At 51.9% G+C, this 19,229-nt stretch overlaps 1 protein-coding gene across 1 annotated transcript; it reads right to left on the bottom strand.

Annotated features, from left to right (window-relative positions):
* Window positions 1-4,546: 4,546 nt before the first annotated feature.
* Spatc1l (spermatogenesis and centriole associated 1 like) lies at window positions 4,547-15,569 on the bottom strand. Its single transcript, XM_048345877.1, has 4 exons — window positions 15,282-15,569; window positions 9,722-10,054; window positions 5,283-5,434; window positions 4,547-4,899 (listed from the first exon to the last, which is right to left on the bottom strand). Exons 1-4 carry the CDS (start codon window positions 15,481-15,483, stop codon window positions 4,573-4,575), a joined length of 1,014 nt encoding a protein of 337 aa, XP_048201834.1. The 5' UTR covers window positions 15,484-15,569; the 3' UTR covers window positions 4,547-4,572.
* Window positions 15,570-19,229: the final 3,660 nt, after the last annotated feature.

The raw sequence follows: 19,229 nt of genomic DNA, 5'->3' as shown, positions 1-19,229 counted from the left end.
TACACACTGTTCTCCTTGACATGGTGCTCTGCCTCACCAGAAACAGAGACCAGCCAGCCATGGACCAAAACCTCTGAACTGTAAGCCAAAGCCTTTCCCCTTCCCGGTTAATGTTTCCTCAGGTGTTTTGTCACAACAATGGGAAATTGGCTAACATAGGGACTCCCTGCCAAGGCTAAGAGCCTAAATTCTCAGAGCCTAGAGCTCAAGGGCCCAGTTACCTTGTCTTCTCCATTTAATTACTTTATTTCCTATTTTTTTATGAGACTAACCTCTTGAATGTCTAACTATAATAGATGATTTAGGGGCTAGGCAGGGAGTTAGGAAACCTGGTGTCTAAAATCATTGCCTTGGAAGCTGGTAGGAAATCACATGCTGGACTGCTGTTAACAGACGCTCTGTGACACAGAGTGGCTAACCTGCATCCTGGAGCTGCTTTAAACAATCTGTTAATAAGCCAGGCACCAGTGGCTCGCACCTGTAATCCCAGCTACTCAGGAGGCTGAGATCTGAGGGTCACAGTTGAAAATCAGCCTAGGCAGAGACTCTTATCTCCAGCTAACCACTAAAAATCCAGAAGTGCAGCTATGGCTTGAGTGGTAGAGCACAAGCTAAGGGACAGTGCGTAGACCCCGAGTTCCAGGCCCTGAGTTCCAGCCCCAGTACCAACATGAGAGTAAAATCCTTTTCAAATCCCAGTAAAGCTGAGGCACCGAAACATGTACCACTGGTCTCCTGCAGCAATGCACACTCTCCCATGTGAGAATATACTCTTCCTTCTCTTCATAAACTTTACTGACAAGCTTGCCTGTTTCTTTCGCTACACTTCACATCTTGCTTGAAATCTTCTCTTGCAGGAACACAAGAAACACAGCACATAACTATAGCTCCACTCTTCCCAGGGCTAACTCCTAGAGATAGCAAACCAGTGACAGTTGGCACTGAGCCTGCTTTGATATGACACCAGCCAATCCAGAGCCCATATTTCCTCACTGAACTCCCCAGGCCAATGTCCCCACACCCCCAGCCACCCAAGACAGAGCACTAGTTAGTTCAGGCCCAGCATCCCCGGAGTGGGATTGTCCAGAGCGCCACTTACCCAGAGTCACCTCCCCTGCCCTACCACTCCTTCCAGCAGAAGCCACCTTGATACCTCCTGCTCCTTCCACCCCTGGCAGTGCAGGTGTCCTCATTATGGTCCTGCCAGGCATGGCTTGGTGCATCCTACTGTCCTCCCACTCCTCTGATCTGTGAGCCGTAAATCTCCCTTCGAGCTGCCCATCTCCCTTTCTGTCATCCCACCATGCTTGACTAAAAAAATCCCGGTATGTTGCAGACTCTGAGGTGCCAGGAGCTGGCAAGGTGTGAGCAAAGGCTCCACTGCCATTGACTCCAACCCTCAGGACAGCAAGTAGTTGCCCTTTTGTCTGGGGAAGTGTTTCTTTCAGCTGCTGGGCCTAGGGGATTATCTGAGGGAATATGGTGGACAAAGATGGATTGAAATAGAATGAGGAAGGATGTGTGCTGCCTGTACTTTTCGGCATAGTGGGTCCTAGGACAATATTATGTCAGCATGTGACAAATACAGAAGGTGGATATAGCTAAGGCTTTTGCTGGAGTAAACAGAGTTGTGCCATCAGCCTTCTCTCCATCTCCTTCATCATCATCCCCTCAGAGCTCATGCTCATGCTGCAGCTGGGCCGCAGCACCAGTACCCATTCTTTGCTACCCTTCTTCCTAGCTCGGGTTCACAGAGAGCACCCCGACCCTTCTTCCTAGCTCAGGTTCACATGTTTACAGAGAGCACCCTGACCCTTCTTCCTAGCTCAGGTTCACAGAGAGCACCCCGACCCTTCTTCCTAGCTCAGGTTCACATGTTCACAGAGAGCACCCCGACCCTTCTTCCTAGCTCAGGTTCACATGTTCACAGAGAGCACCCTGACCCTTCTTCCTAGCTCAGGTTCACAGAGAGCACCCCGACCCTTCTTCCTAGCTCAGGTTCACATGTTCACAGAGAGCACCCCAACCCTTCTTCCTAGCTCAGGTTCACATGCTCACAGAGAGCACCCTGACCCTTCTTCCTAGCTCAGGTTCACATGTTTACAGAGAGCACCCTGACCCTTCTTCCTAGCTCAGGTTCACAGAGAGCACCCTGACCCTTCTTCCTAGCTCAGGATCACAAAGAGCACCCCGACCCTTCTTCCTAGCTCAGGTTCACATGTTTACAGAGAGCACCCTGACCCTTCTTCCTAGCTCAGGTTCACAGAGAGCACCCCGACCCTTCTTCCTAGCTCAGGTTCACATGCTCACAGAGAGCACCCTGACCCTTCTTCCTAGCTCAGGTTCACATGTTTACAGAGAGCACCCTGACCCTTCTTCCTAGCTCAGGTTCACAGAGAGCACCCTGACCCTTCTTCCTAGCTCAGGATCACAAAGAGCACCCCGACCCTTCTTCCTAGCTCAGGTTCACATGTTTACAGAGAGCACCCTGACCCTTCTTCCTAGCTCAGGTTCACAGAGAGCACCCCGACCCTTCTTCCTAGCTCAGGTTCACATGCTCACAGAGAGCACCCTGACCCTTCTTCCTAGCTCAGGTTCACATGTTTACAGAGAGCACCCCGACCCTTCTTCCTAGCTCAGGTTCACATGTTCACAGAGAGCACCCTGACCCTTCTTCCTAGCTCAGGTTCACAGAGAGCACCCTGACCCTTCTTCCTAGCTCAGGTTCACATGTTCACAGAGAGCACCCTGACCCTTCTTCCTAGCTCAGGTTCACATGTTTACAGAGAGCACCCCGACCCTTCTTCCTAGCTCAGGTTCACATGCTCACAGAGAGCACCCTGACCCTTCTTCCTAGCTCAGGTTCACATGTTTACAGAGAGCACCCCGACCCTTCTTCCTAGCTCAGGTTCACATGCTCACAGAGAGCACCCTGACCCTTCTTCCTAGCTCAGGTTCACAGAGAGCACCCGACCCTTCTTCCTAGCTCAGGTTCACATGCTCACAGAGAGCACCCGGACCCTTCTTCCTAGCTCAGGTTCACGGGGAGCACCCGCCCCTTCTTCCTAGCTCAGGTTCAGGAAGATCACCCCATCGATGATCACAATGCTGGGGAGCACCTTGGTGAACTTGCCCAGCTTTATCCTGTGCTGGAGTCTGGCAGCTCCTCCCTTGGCTCCTTGGCCCCAGTAGCGATGCTGTCAGGCCCGCTGCCCAACCCACCAACCTTGAAGGTGACCCCCGAAGGGCGAGCCAACAGCAACACTGAGCTGGAGCCACATAAGGCTTGGGCACCTCTGGGTCGGCTTGCACTTCCTCCCCCACCGCCCAGCATTGGATTTGGTCCCTACCCCAGGACTGAGCCCTCCTCACACCCAGAGGACTTGCACAGCGGAGCCCAGCTGCCAGACAGTTGGGCCCTTCAGTATTCTGGCTCCAAGCCTTTAGTGAGCTCCACCCTGGGTGCACAGAGGGCAGCACTAGGAACAGGCCATTGGGCTCCTGCCCATCCTGAGCCCATCTCCCTCTGAGTGGGCCCAGAGTTTTGGATCTGGATGCTCTCAGGCCCTGTCCCCTTCCTTGCTAGGAGGCTGGCTCTAGCACAGGGGCACACACATGCAGGGAAGTGCTCTGAGGGAGAACCAATCTGTGAACATCCCTGGGCAGTTCCAAGGCAGGTCCAGTGACCTCCCCCCTGTTTGCTGCTGTGTCCTCAATTCCTGTCACCAAAAAATGCTCTGCTCCCACCTCGGCACACTTGTAACACGTTCTGGCTCAGACCTGAAGGTCTCAACTGTGTGTGTTGCGTGTACTCTGTGTTGTTGTGTGTTGTATGTGTATGTGTGTACCGGCCCTGGGTCTTGAACTCGGGGCCTGGGTGCTGTCCCTTAGCTCTTCAGCTCAAGGCTAGTGGTCTATCACGTGAGCCACAGCTCCACTTGCAGCTTTTTGGTGATAATTTGCAGCTAATTGAAGATAAGGGTCTCACAGACTTTCCTACCCAGGCTGGCTTTGAACCATGATCCACAGATCTCAGCCTCCTGAGTGGCTAGGATGGCAGGCGTGAGCCACCGGCACCTGGTTATGTGAAGGTAACTTCCGATCCCGGGTCTATCATTCTGCACCATCCCTGGGGGCCTCACAGCCATTCTTGCCTCCCGCTGTTCACGTGGGAAAATCCAAACCCGCAGAGAACTTGGGAGGAGAGGACTTAGGAGGATGCCGCCCCTGCCTCTGAGCAGAGGGGGCGGCAGGCGCCCTGCCTGAGCCGCAGCCAGCCCTGGGCTCTCTCCACCAAGCCAGCAGAGGCCGACAGAGACCGAGGCGGGCGGGCGGGCGGATGATAAACAGGCTTGTGACAGAGGCAGGCGGGCAGGCGGGCGGGCAGATAAACAGGCTTTTACTGAGGCGCCGGTCGCGCGGCGGCGAGCGCGGCCCCGCCCCGCCCCGCCCCGCCCCGCCCCGGGCGAGCCGCGCGCCGGCCCCGGGGGCGCCCTCGCCCCGCCGCCGCCGCCGCGGGGCCGGCCGGGAGGACGCGCTGGGCCCGCGCGGGTCCGTGGCAGGCGCGCGCGCTCACCAGGCGAAGAGCGGCTTGCTGTCCTCCTTGGAGAGCTCGCACAGGCAGTTGAGCAGCAGCAGCGAGTCGCCCAGGAACTTGGGCGGCACCACGTCGATGACCAGCTTCCGCAGCGCGGCCGGGCTGCTGTGCAGCGGGTTGGCGCGCAGGTCGGGCCGCTGCTTCAGGATGCCGTAGGTGTTGATGAGGAACTCGCTGAACACCGGGTGCACCTCGCGGCTGTACCCCAGCTTCTCCAGGCGCGCCGTCAGCGTCAGGTAGCGGTGCGTCAGCTCGCGCAGCTTCTTCTCGTCCACCGAGCCGTCCAGGGACTTGATGGAGGTCTACGGGGGGAGCGGGAGCGGGAGCGGGTGGGGCGGGGGCACCGCGTGCGTCGGGGTGGGGCGGGGGCCCTGGGCACATCCAGGTGGGCGGGGGCATGGCATGTGTCGGGGTGGGGCGGGGCCCGGGGCACATCCAGGTGGGCCGGGGCACCTCGTGCATCGGGGTGGGCATGGGGCACCAGGTGCGCTGCGGTGGCACAGATGTCACCACGTGGGGTGGTTCAGGGGACATCCAGGTCAGGACCTCCTGGCCCGCCATGGGTAGGTTAAGGGTACCCATACAACTTCCAGGGGCAATGGAGGCCTGCACTCCCTTGGCGCCCCCAGAAAGGCGAGGAGGTTCCGGGAGGTCTCCACGCCCTCCTGGCACAGCGCAGACCCACCTGCTTGATCTTCTCTGGGATGTTGGACACTGTGAAGCCATAGAGCCGGGTGACACCAGGGAACACGTAGGCTAGGATGCGCCGGTCCAGCTGGAAGGCGATCTCCCCCACGATGCGGCCGTCCTTCTCAGCGCCCGCGAAGCTCTGGATCTCTGTGCGGGGAAACCAGACAGGCAGACCCAGGTCAGACCCATTCCAAGGGTCCACCTCTGCTCCTCTCCCCACAGCCCTGGCTGCAAGGGAAACAGCAATCTAAACAAAGATTCCAGCGTGAGAGAGAGGGGAGGGGAGACAGACAGAGGGAAAGAGACTTTTCCCTCCTTCGGCACCTTGGCCCATGGCTCAGTTTCCTGCCTGAGGCACAGGGTGGGGTCTGCCTAGGAGGGAGGTCACTGGGCCCACCTGAGGCATGGAACAGGGTTCTCCCCTGTAGCTCTTGATGCCACTCTGCCAGCCAACATGCTCAGGACAGGCTGGGAGCCCCTGCGTGAGGGTGACAGAGAGTGCTGCTTGACCAGGAGGACCAGGGTTTTCCTTGCAGGATGGCTAATGTCTACTGGATGACAGAGCTGTCTCTGCCTCAGCATCTGTGGGGAAGTTGGTGGGCAGTGATACGCCCAGAACACTTCAAAATCATGTGTTCTTTAAAAATAAGCCACATATGAATCTGAGAAAAGTCAAAGTGAGAAAAGACCTTCCTTGAGTGGGCGAAAGACTCCCCAGATTCCAGAGGCCCATGTGACCAGTCACTCTGTGCCTCAAACCCACCCTTGCCCTCCTCCCAGTGCCCCGGTGCCAGGAGCACAGCATTCTGACAGCTGGCGGGAGCTGCGCCCAGGCCAGGTCCTCCTGGACCCTTCTTGCTCAGACTCTTTATACCCAAGCTCTTCTCCGCCATCCTCAGGAAAAAAATTCAACAGTCCCACTCACATCTAAACACATGCCAAACAGGACCTGAGATACAACAGGCCCTTACAGGCCCTCTAGGGTGTTTGCTGGTGAGGTCCCATGGGCCTGACCTGTTGCTCGTGCAACAGGGTATGAACTCTGGGCTCAGGTAGCCATGGAGGACCAGCCCCAGGGCCTGTGTTTACCCCTCGTGACTCAGCACACACACTCAGATGACTGCCACCATGCAGAGGCAGGCCTTGTGACCTCACACACCAGCCCAAGACCCAGCACCTCTCTGCCACCCTATGGGGATGAGGAGGCTAGGCCCCAGGACCAACTGCACCATGACCTCAGACCGTTGTTAACTTCTGGACAAACATTTGTCCAGCAGGTGTCAAGCCCTGGGCCAGGGACCAGGGTAAGAGATTGGGACAGCCACCCACACCAACACATGTGACGAGGCGTGCTTGTGAACGTGGAGGCTCCACCCAGGCCTGCAACATCAGGGACAAGGCCACAGCACGATCCAGCAAGGCCCCTCCAGAACCCGTGTCCTCCCAAAGGCAAACTGTCTACAACAGTGTGTCCCGAAGTGTGTTCTGCGGGACACTGTCCACCAAGCCAGGCATGGGGAGGCCAGTTCTCAGGTCCAGCACTTTCTGCACAGGCTAGGCAGCAGCGCCCCTGCTTGCTGTAGGAGCCAGCAGAGGGCATGGCCCAGCAGAGGCAGTGACCTTTGGCACGCTCCATGGCCTTGGCTCCAGGGTGAGGGCAGGGTGCAGGTGCTGCCTCTGTCTCCCACGGCACTGCCACTGCATTTGAGATCTGCTTCATCCATCGGTCCCTCAGACTCCAGCTGTAGGAACCTAAGCTAGTGGCACCTGCTTCCCAATGCAGATTTCATAACCTTTCATTAGATCATAACTCTGGAAGGTTCTACATTCTATAAAGTAGGCAATTCCAGAGGTTTTGCTACAGCACAGACTACACAACCATCATTCATGATATTCCTCCATAATATTCCATCACCCCCAAAGCAAGCAAACTCCATTTCACCTATTAACCCATTAACTACTAACAATAACAATTTCCAGGCCCTGGAAACTACCTATTTTCTGTCTATGTATTTATATATTCTGAGTACTTCATATGAGTGGAAGCACACACTGTGTGTCCATTTGTCTGAATTCATTCACATGGCATGCTTTCAAAGTCCATGCTAAAATGAAGCAGAACTTCACTTCTATTTGTGATTGAACACTATCATGGCAAGGCTACATTTTATTTACTGATGAATGTATCAATTGATGGGCGCTTGGACTCTTTCCAATTTTTAGCTGTTTGGAATAAGGCTGCTACGAACATTCATATGCAAGTTTTTATGTGGGTGTCTGTGCCTAGGAATGAGGTTTCTGGACCATAATGGTAATGTCTGTATTTCTGAGGAATTTCCAGGCTGTTTCATAAGTGGCTACCCCATTTTGCATTTCTATCAACAGGGTAGGAGGGTTCCAACTTTTCCACCTCACAGTTTTATCCTTGCAAGGTAGCAAATGTGAAATGGAATCTCGTTGTGGCTCTCATTTGCATTTTACAGATGACTAATGATACGAAGCATATGTGCTTATATATGTACATTTGTATATCTTTATTTTGAGAAATGTCTCTTTAAGACCTTTGCACATTTTTTTAGACTGAGTCTCACTAAGTAGACCACGCTGGCCTTACACTCAAGATTCTCCTGCCTCAGCCTCCCAAGTGCTGAGATTACAGGTATGCACTACCACACCCAGTGCATTGCCCATTTTATCAGGCTGTCTTCTTAATTGTGTGACTTAGCAGTGTTCTTAATATAAACTTTTTATATATTCTCCTCTTTTTTGCCAATCCTGGGGCTTGGACTCAGGGCCTGAGCACTGTCCCTGGCTTCTTTTTACTCAAGACTAGCACTCTGCCACTTGAGCCACAGCACCACTTCCGGCCTTTTCTGTTTATGTGGTGCTGAGGAATCGAACCCAGGGCCTCATGCATGCTAGGCAAGCACACTTCCACTAAGTCACATTCCCAGTCCCATTGTTTATATATTCTAAAACTAATCCTATAGAAAATACATAGTTTATCAATATTTTCCATTCTATGGGGTAACTCTCCTATTTTTTTTGATACTGTTCTTTGAATAACAAAAAAGGTTTGCTTTTTTTGAAGTCCAATTATCTATGGATAATTTATCTCTCTCTAGATGGATAATTGGAGTTTTGTGGAGTGTCCAGAAATACATGACATAGATCCGGAGTTTTGATAAGGTGCAAAGGCTACTCAGTAGGAAAGGCCCAACTTTTTAAGCACCAGTGGTGGGGAGTAGATTTCGCATTAAAAATTCCTACCACAGACAAAAGTGACTTAGAAATGATTAAAGGCTTAAATGTAAAACCTAAAGATATAAAGCTTCTTGGAGACTATAAATGAAAATCTTTGTGATTCTGAGTTTGGTTAAAAAAAACTTCCTAAATTGGACACAAAAAGCATAAACAAGGCCAGAAGTGGCGCTGTGGCTCAAGTGGCAGAGTGCTAGCCTTGAGCAAAAAGAAGCCAGGGACGGTGCTCAGGCCCTGAGTCCAAGGCCCAGGACTGGCCAAAAAAAAAGCATAAACGATTAAAGAAAAAGGTCAATTGTTGGGGACAGCTACGCCTTTAAGAGGGCACAGCTGGCTTTAGCCCGTCCCCTCTCCTTCCACCTTAAACAGGAAGAGAAGCCCCCGCCCCTGGGGGCAAGTACGTGTCTGATGGCGGGACCCCAGAAACCCAATCCTTGGGGGCTGTGGTCTCCGCCCATAGAGGAAGTCCCATGACATCACCAGAGGGACAGTCCTTGTGGCCAACCAGTGGCCCCTCCTCCTGTGCCCGCCTTTGGGGGTATATCTGTTGGCTCCTCATTTGAATAAATCAGAACACCCCAGAGGCTTTCTCTGGGACTCCCACCTGCCCGTGTCTTTCCTTGGGCTGGCGGGCATGGGGTCTCACAACCACACGCGAACTGAGGCTACCTCGGGTCCCCGCTTCCGCGACTAATCCCTACTGGCCAGGGGGACATGAGAGAGCGAGAAAGGATCCCACACGGAAGAGAGGAAGAGACAGACAAGCCCAGGACCCCCTCCCACGTAGATGGGGTATAGTGAAGCCCGGCAGCCAATAAATTATATTTCATTAAGTTCAAGTTTTTCTCTCTGCAAAACATGAAATGGCCACAGGATGGAAGACCATACCTGTAAAACATATCCACAAAGGGCTAGAGGTGTGGCTCAAATAGTAGAACACCTGCCCAGCAAGTACATGACCCTAAGTTCAACCCTCAGTATGGCCAAAAACAACAACAAAATACACCCAAATATCAAAAAACACCCAACAAGTCCTCATTACGGTAAGCAGCTTTGTTGTTCTAAATAACGAGGACAGACACAGCCCAGACCTGCCCAGTCCAGCCCCTCCCCACTCTGCGCTGCCAGCTCACCAAGCTTGTCTCCAGCCCAGGAACGTCCGGGCGTGCTTACCGTTGAGGTAGTAGCTCCTCCTGGTCCTGTCCCCCGTGGGCAGGCTGCTCTCTGAGAAGCACACCTTCTTAGGCCGCACCATCTCCCTGGGTTCCACCAGTGGATCCTGTAGGGGGCTCAGGACTGGGGACAGCTTCCTGTCAGTGCCTCTGGCACACAACTCTGGAGGGTTGAGGAAGGCCTTGAAGGACACCTGGGAGGATGTGGCACAGCCTGGAGAGGCGTCGTCCTCACTGGAGAGGGGTGCGTGTGAGCACAGCAGGTCCTCTAGAGAGGATGTTTGCAGCTGGGAAGGTGTGTCAGGGACACTGGAAAACCTCCCAAAATCTGGACCTGAAGCAGGAAGAAAAAGACAAGAAGTCAGGTTGGAGGAGCTCAGACATCCTTGAAAGTATACAGAACATGATGTAAACACTGGTGCGTTAGCCTAGAGTTCGGCCCCCGCAGGCGTTTCTGTCCATGTGTCTGGTTTCAGGCACAGTCAGTGTGCTCACCACACTCACCAAACTGATTTTTACGTATCTTTCAAAGTTGTTGTAGCTGGGCACCAATGGCTCATTCCTGTAATCCTAACTACTCAGGAGGTGGAGATCTGAGGACCGAGGTTCAAAGCCAGCCTATGCCGAGCTAGATTCACCTCCCCTGGTGCGGGGATGCTAAGCTTACTCCCTTGTCAGTGCTCCCCTTTTCACCCTCTCCCCTGGGCACCTGACCAGCAGGCAGCCAAGGTGGAGCGAGGGACACGGGCTAGCCTAAGGTGCACGTGGCCGAACGAGATCCCCTTTTCCTCCCTCCTTACCCACCAAGGAAGCCAGGCACAGACAGATCTCGGAGACGCTTCGGAGAGCAATCCTGTTTAATCGGGAGGGGCTCACAGTAATATAGTAGTGATGACGAGGATTGAGCATGAGCTGGCGATAGGCTGGCGAGCTTGTCCATCCAAGAGCAGCTCCCAAGGACCTCCCTCATGGGCTAACGTCACTTCCCATAGTACCACGCTGTGTGGGGTGGGGGATGGTCTCAAAGCTACCCCTTCTAGTTCCGGACCCAGAAGGAGATAGGTGTGGCTCACTTCCACACTGCCCCAGGGCTGGGGGAAGGGCAGCATCTCGGGAGCGCTCTCATCGCCCTTCCCCCCTTAAGGCCAAGATGAATCCCCAACAAGCCTAGGCAGAAAAGTCCCTGTGAGACTCTCATCTCTAGTTAACCACCCAAAAACTGGAAGTGGAGCCATGGCTCAAAGTGGTAGAGTGCTAGCCTTAAGCATAAGAGCTCAGGAACAGTGCCTAGGCCCTGAGTTCAAGCCCCATGACTGATAAGAAAATAAATCAAAGTTGCTATAAATGGCATCATCCTCTGCATTTTTTTCTGTAACATAACTTTCGAAGATTTATTTGTTTTCAGCTGCTTGAAAGCCCTGGGTTCAGCTAACCGTTTCCAGGCCTGGGCGCATACATGATGAATTTTCTCACATTGATTTTATAAAATAAAGCTGTGTCTGGGGTGTGGCTCAGTGGCAGAGCATTTGCCTGGCACACACAAGGTCCTGAGTTCCATCCCTAACACCACTAGGTTGGCCCTGCTGTTCACAGAGAGCACCCTCTGCCACTGTCCTGGGTTCAGGTGCCCACAATGCAGGGACATGACTTCTCTTGGCTTGGGAAGTGTTTTCCTAGCCCCACGTCAGGACACATTTTATATACATTAAGTGTACAGCAGTAGGGTTTTTGTGGACGTTTTTCTGGTACTAGGATCTAAACTCAGGTCTCGTGCTCACTGGGCAGGCACCATGCTGTGGACACACACCTCCAGCCCTTCCGTTCACCGGTTATAGGAGAAAGTATTGCTTCCTGCCTGGGCACATACCTAGGCCACAGGCATCTACTTTAGGTTTCCAGTCATTATTGGATCACAGACAGAAGCCTCCTTGACCAGCTTTCCTCTGTGGAGATGAAGCCTCTGAACTTCCCTATCAGTGTCCGTCCCCATATTGCTCAGGGTCACAGTCATGCACCGCTGTGCCCCGCTATGGGTTGGGAAGGGAGTCTCGAGAATGTTCCTGCCAGGCTGGTGTCTAGCCTCAGTCTCCATCTCCCAAGTAGCTAGGATTAGGGGTGCCAGCCACCAGAGCCTGGCTCAAACGGATTTTGAGAGCCATATCAGAAAATTTTATTTGAGGATATGTGCATATGAGTCTCTAACTCATCCCCAATATCGTTTTCTGAGAAAAATTAAAAAGAAAACTCATCAGTAAGATGCTGCCCCTTATCTGCCCTTGTGGAGGTGCCCCAACCACTCTTCACACTACCAACAAGCATTACAGCCTACACCAGCTGGAAACGCTCATGAGGGGAGAGCTCTGCTGGGAAATTATTAAATGACTCAATAGGAAGTAGAAAGCCTAAATGGGCCAATAAAATGTAAAAGTTATAAAATAATAATTATTATAATTAGTAGTAATAGTATCATCCGGGCTACAGCCCAACCAATCTACAGTTAGCTTCTTCAAATTCCATAATAATTTATAGTCTCTATATAAGTAAGATTAGAATACTGAAAAAGTAAAAGGTGCTTACTTAAGAATAATATTTTAGCCAGGTGCCAGTGGCTAATGCCTATAATCCTAGCACTCAGGAAGCTGAGAATCAAGGTTCAAAGCCAACCTGGGAAGGAAATTCCTTGAGATTCTTATCTCCAATTAACTACCAAAAATCCAGAAGTGGAGATGTGGCTCAAGTGGTAGAGTGCTAGCCTTGAGCTAAAATGCCCAGGGACAGTACCCAGTCCCTGCGTTCAAACTCCAATATAGACACACACACACACACACACACACACACACACACACACACACACACACACACACAGCGAGGGAGAGAGAAAGAGAGAGAATTAAAATTTTCGCTGAGTGCTTGTGGCTCATGCCTGAAATCCTGGCTACTCAGGAGGCTGAGATCTGAGGACTGAGCTTCACAGCCAGCCCAGACAGGATAGTCCACGAGACTCTCAGCTCCAATTAACCATTAGAAAGCTGGAAATGGAACTGTAACTCAAGTTGTAGAGCACCAGCCTTGAGCAAAAAAAGCCTTACAGAGCTGGGCATTGGTGGTTCACACCTGTAATCCTAGTAACTTAGGAGGAGGAAGTCTGAGTATTGCAGTTGGAAGCGAGCCCAGGCAGGAAAGTCCATGAAACTCTTCTCTGATTAACCACTAAAAAGCTGGACGTAGAGCACTGGCTCAAGTGGTAGAGTGCTAGCCTTGAGCAAAATAGCTCAGGGACAGCGCCCAGGCCCTGAGTTCAAGCTCCAAGACTGGTGCCCACGTGAGTACACATGCGTGCACACACACACACACACACACACACACAGCTTAAGGAACAGCTTAAGGGGCTGAGTTCAAGTCCCAGCAGCATGTACATTCATACACATGTGTGCATATACACACAAGGAAAAAGGTTAAAATTTTAGTTTTGCCATAATCCTAGCTATGCAAGAGGCTGAGATTTGAGGACTGAGGTACAAAGCCATTTGGGGCAGACAAATAAACCTGAGAGACTCCTATCTTCAATTATCAGCAAAAAGCCAGAAATGGGATGATTCCCATTGCATACCAATGCTAGAAGAAATAGTGAGATATTGAACTAGGAGAACTCTTATGATCAGCTAAAAGATCACCCAGTATTCAACCAGGAACAATAAAGATACAGTAGCCTTGGCTTGTGCCTGTGGTTGGGACTCTGAGCTCTGGAAGGGTTTGTGACTCTGGCTGAAGCTTCTTCTGAGACGGCTGTCTGAGGTCTGAGCATCCTCTGGTGGCCCCAGGGAAGGTGCACCAGCCACAGTTGGGAGCCACAGCCTGACTTGGCAGCCTCTCGGGTAGCATGTGGCCTTGAGACTCTGACAGCAACCAGCGCTACTGAGACCTGGGACAAGGCCCCACGAACACCACAAGACACGGTGGCAGAAATGCCAGGAGCTTGGCCATGGCACACAGACACCTCATGTAGCATGCTGTGTGTGTGTCAGGAGGGCCTGGAGCTTAGCAATGACACACAGAACATCACCATTAGCTCCGTGGTGAATGTTTGGTAAGAATCTTGCAGCCTTCCGGCCACTTGTTAGCAGCACTGCCTGTCCCTTACCCTCACGCCCTTGGCAAAGCCTTGGCCTGACCAAGGTCGCTCCCAGGCGGCTTTCCTCACGAATGGCGGGAGAGAGGCCACGAGGGACCCCCTCATACTCTGGGACTCAGAGCTGAAGTTGCAAAACACCTTTCCAGTGCTGGTCACACTCAGAGGACAGTGGAGACGAGGGACCTCAGGAAGCGATTAGCGTCCCTGAGTCCTCCTGTGGTCAGGTGAGCAGCTGACCACCCAGGCAGCGTACTGGTGTCAGCCACATCCTGGCAGTGCCACAGGTGCCAGCAGGAAGCCGGTCCTCACTGAGGACTGGCCAGGCTGACGTCTTCACCCCCATCCTGCCAGGTGGCATGAATGAACACCTCAGTGGGACACTGAGCCCACAAGTTAGGAGTTTTCAGGCAGTGCTGATGGGAGCTTTGTCCCCTGTCCACTATCTCAAGCAAAGTCCAGTTACATCCATCGGGAACACCCCCAAATCACAATATGAAAAGGGAAAATTTCACAACCACCTTTAAAACAGACAGTGATTTAAAAAAAAAAAAAATATATATATATATATATATATATATATATATATATATATATATATATTTCTTCTTGTAAAAGGCCCTAGGTGAACTGGGAGAGAGAGGGGGAAGGAGAGACATTGTCCAAAAGAAATGTACTCATCACCTGACCAGGTAATGGTAACCCCTCATAATAACACCCTTATAATAACATTTAAAAATAAAAAGAAAGAAAGCCATAGGTGGTTTGGGAGCACAGCCTCACACTTATTCCTAAAAGCCTATTATCAGGGCTGGGAAGGTGGCTTAGTGGCAGAGTGCTTGCCTAGCATGCATGGAAGTCCTGGGTTCGATTCCTCAGCACCACATCCACAGAAAAGGCCAGGAGTGGCACTGTGGCTCAAGCGGTAGAGTGCTAGCCTTGAGCAAAAGAAGCTCAGTGTCAGTACCCAGGCCCAGGACTAGCCAAAAAAAAAAAAAAAAGCCATTATCAGGGCCTCCCTCTGGGCGGGGAGCTCCAGGCTGAGCCGAGCTCAGCCATGTAAACTTCATCTATGGCAAGGGAGTAGACGGGACACAGCAGAGGAATGAGGCGTCCATGGCGCGGGGAGGGGTGGCACCTATCTGTGAGATGGGCACACCATCACCACTGTCCCAGACTTCTTCATCAGAGCTAGCTGCAGGGCCAAGCTCAGATCAGTGTTGCTGCTTTATGTCCGGTGGGCGCTCTCAGCGACATCTCTAACTGCCCAGGTCACCGCCTCATGTGTACACTCCAGCCCCAAGACGCAAAGGTCTTCCCTAGGTCGCCCCAGGCCGGGCGAGGCGGCCCGAGGGCTTGGGAGGTGCCGGGCCTCCCGGTCAGCAGCGATCCCTGGCCCCACCGCCCTTTGCAGGCCCAGCCTGCACCTCACCTCCACTCCCAGGGGAGCAGGCCTCAGGGTAGGTGGGGGCCTTGGGGAAGAGGAGGTCCCGGCCACCTCGGCCACAGCTCTCCTGGCAGCTCTCACTGAGCAGCCGTTTCAGCATCTGGTTCTCCTTCAAGAGGCGCACCTGCTTCTTCAGGTCTGCATTCTCACTCATGAGCCTGTTCATCAGCTCACTCCCCTCAGCCATGGTGTCCGCAGGCGGTGGTCTGGAGGTGGACCTACAGAAACATCCCGGCCACCGAGTTCCATGCTTCCACAGCCTTGTGATGTCACCACCCTTAAAGAGGCAGCACCCTGCATGGCACAGACGACCTGCACCTGACCAGACACTGTCCGGATCTGAATGATCCCTTTCTCCCGATCTCCCGGGGAAAATGCTTGAACCCTAAAATCTATGAAAGAGCACTCGGCCTTGCCTTCCGCCAGCAGAAGACCAAGGCGTACTCTCGTGGACTTGCGCTAAGTTGAGGAAAGGTTGCTGAAGCCTCCCCTCCCTCCAGTCCCCTCACATGTTACCAGGAGCAGGGGCAGAAAGAAGGCATCAGGGAAACGCTGCGATGGTGGGATGCGTCTCAGCCCCCCCAGGGCGGGCCAGAGAAATTTATTACGATGACACAGGCGGAAGGGGAAGGACTTGGGGTGACTGACTGATTGGCTGACTGGACTGCCCCAAGTGATCATGGGACTTCTTTGGGGGCTGGACAACCCTATCATGGTGGCACGCACATGTTTGCCTCCCGAGGGGCAGGGGGCTTCTTTTCTGGTTGAGCCGGAAGGTGGGAGGGGCTCCCTCCCACACTGTCCCAGGGCTGGGGGAAGGGCAGCGTCTCGCTCTTGGCGCCCTTCCTCCACCAAGGCCAAAACAGTCCCCAACAAGATACCTCCCAAGCACATCTGGGCCAGGCTGGGCCTCTCGATGCAGGGGTGGCTCCTGGACAAATACGTCAGACCATGGGAGGGATCCCAGTGGCAAGAACACAGGGCTGTGAGAGGGGTGGGGTCGTGAGCTCTCAAGAGGGAGCCCAGGTAGTGGAGACAGAATAGGAAAGAGGCCAGGCTGCCAGCACCTTCCAGAAACAGCCAGGGGTCCGCTTGTCCATTGTGTGGATATCTGGGAACTAAGTGACTTGCAGGGCAGCTCTTTTCCATGGCATAAGCCCATTCGAGGTACCCCCACCCCTCATTTCCTGACTCCTGGGTCCTGAGAACCTGTATGTAGCACCTGATAGGGTCACTTATTGGGACTTATTCTTGGGCCCTAACTTGGGAAAGGAAGGCCAACACAGTGGGAGGCCAGCCAGGACCAGCACCTCCTCCCAGGGACCTGGGCCCGATAGGGCTGAATTTAGTCTATCTGCCCATTACAGCCGCTCATGAAAAAGCCGAAGCAGCACACCCTGTCCACCACACAGACCTGAAGGCAGCCATCCCGCATCACGTGTGCTGTCACCAGGCCCAGCCCTTGCTCAAAACCCAGAAATCCACCAGCATCTGCTTCTGCCGTGGGGAAGCGTGCAAGCACTGCTTCTGACTCGAAGGTCTTGCTGTATTGGTAGCAGAGAAGCACAGATGGTCACCTGATCCTCCCTTATGAGAACATCAGAAAAGCCCAGTCCAGCGTTTGCCATGCTCTCATGCCTCAACACCTGGGGCTCTTTCTCCATCCACATCAGTTTCAAGCCATCGCATAAACGGCTCCACATGGAACAAAATCTGTTCTGCTGTGATGGCCATGTTAGTGTGATGTTGTTTCGAGAAAGCTGTCTTTTGTGGAGGAAAGAAGCTCCTTCTGCTTCTGAGGCCAGCTTAGTTGCTGGCCCTACAGGAGAGTCTTGCTCAGTAAGGGCAGTGGGGACTCATTGTAGAAGCACCTTGGGTATGTCAGGACAGAGGACAGGGGAAACAGAGCAAGGCACAGGTCAGAGGCAAGCCACGCCCCATGCCCGGCTCCTGAGAGCAGCGGGCACTTGAGTGGCTTTCTCCAAAGTGGCTCCCACCACCCTCAGAGCTCCTCAAACTCCTAGCCATGGGCCTATCAACTGCCAGCAATTCTCTGGTCCCGATGCACCTTCTGTTAAATTGACCACTGGACTTGATCTGTTAGCTGCTTTTCAAAAAAAACATTGATTTTGCATCCTACAACTTTACTAAACTCATTTCTTAAGATTTAGCATTTTTCTGGGGAAGCCTGTAGGGACTTTTTTTTAATTGAGTATTTTTTTTGCTATTATAAAGATTGTACCACAGGGTTACAGTTTTGTGTCAAGTACTTGTTTTGGGAGGTGGGTGTGTGCAGAAAAAGCTGGGACTCTACCACTTGAGCCACAGCACCACTTCCAGCTTTTCCTGTGTGTGGTTTCATGCATGCTAGGCAAGCACTCTATCACTGAGCCACATTCCCTCAAATACCTTTATGTGTACAATGGAATTGATTTGAGCTTGCTTTTCAAATGTATGTGACCATGTCCGGTTTAAATGTTTACTTTCAGCTTGGTTTCATACTTGAAATTTCCTGTAGACAACGTATAAATGAGCTGTATTTCTATATCCAAGGTGATACTCTGCAGTTTAGCTGGCGCTTAGATCTTTAATTAATAAAATTATTGGAATGGTTAGGTTTATCTTGTGTTTTTAATTGACCCATTCCTGTTTTTCCTGTTCTCTTTTGGATTACTTCACTTCCTTGCTTAATGTATAAGGTTTATACCTCATTGTTTTAAAAAGCTCTCCGGCTGGTAATATAGCCTAGTGGCAAGAGTGCTCGCCTCGTATACATGAAGCCCTGGGTTTGATTCCCCAGCACGACATATATAGAAAATGGCCAGAAGTGGCGTTGTGGCTCAAGTTGGCAGAGTGCTAGCCTTGAGCAAAAAGAAGCCAGGGACAGTGCTCAGACCCTGAGTCCAAGGCCCAGGACTGGCCAAAAAACAAAACAATAAAAAGCGCTCCCCATACCAGTAACTTTTTAAATTTTTCCCCCTTTATTGTCAAAGTGAATTACAGAGGGGTTAGTTTCATTATGTAAGGCAGTGAGTACATTTCTTGTTCAACTTGTTACTCCTCCCTCATTTTTCCCCCGCCTCCTCCCTCCCTCTTTCCCTTTCTTCTCCCCTGCATGAGTTGTACAATTGGTTTACACCAAATGGTTTTATAAGTATTGCTTTTGGAATTGTCTTTTTATCCTTTGTCTCTTGATTTTGGTATTTCCTTTCCCTTCCCTAGTTCTAATACATGTATGTACAGTACCCAGGGTACTAAGATAACTTTTAAATAATGTACTATCTTGACATGTGACCCTCCACACATCAGAATCTAACACTGTGTACTTCTATCATCCATCAACACCCTTCTTCTTGATATCACTTTTTTGTATCTCTAGATCCTAAAATTACCAGTGCTTTTGACATTGGCTGATGTCTACTATCACAGCATGGAGGTTGAATGAGACAGGAAGATTATGAGCTCCAGACCAATCTGGGCCATAGGCCAAATATCTTCAAAACTGAAATCAGTTGTGAAGAGATTTCTCCTCAGTCTGCCTAGTAAGGACCTGAGTTTGTAAGTTACCTATTCATTTTAGCAGATAATCTGCAGAAAACTCTTTCAGTATTGATCTGGGGAAAAATCTGCTTTGCCTTCCCAGCACAGCCTTTTTTGGCTAATCAGCTTGGCTTTCAGCATGGAATTGCTGACTAGCCTGCATGAGGGTATGCTTTACTCACTGGATGGCAATGGCGACTTCCAGAATTCCTTGGGGGATTGCAATGCCCAACAGTAGCTGAGACCCATACTGAGACCCATGGGCAGCAGGGGGTCTGTTTTTGTTTGGTTTTGGCACTTTCACTGCTGCCACTAGTCTGATGCTGTGCCCTAAAGCTGATTTACTGGTGTTCATTCTCCATGTCTTGTCAATTTAAACACCTCAAGTTTAGG

Source organism: Perognathus longimembris, chromosome 5, assembly GCF_023159225.1.
Source record: "Perognathus longimembris pacificus isolate PPM17 chromosome 5, ASM2315922v1, whole genome shotgun sequence".
Lineage (NCBI taxonomy): Eukaryota > Metazoa > Chordata > Mammalia > Rodentia > Heteromyidae > Perognathus > Perognathus longimembris.
The sequence above is the reverse complement of the archived record's forward strand: the minus strand, read 5'-3'. Positions and strand labels throughout refer to the sequence as shown.

Coding starts and splice junctions, on each gene's coding strand:
- Spatc1l (XM_048345877.1), bottom strand. CDS start 15,483: ATGGCTGAGGGGAGTGAGCTGATGAACAGGCTCATGAGTGAGAATGCA. Junction 10,055..15,281: donor CTGCTCCCCTGGGAGTGGAG/GTGAGGTGCAGG, acceptor TTCCTGCTTCAG/GTCCAGATTTTGGGAGGTTT. Junction 4,900..5,282: donor TCCCAGAGAAGATCAAGCAG/GTGGGTCTGCGC, acceptor CTCCCCCCGTAG/ACCTCCATCAAGTCCCTGGA.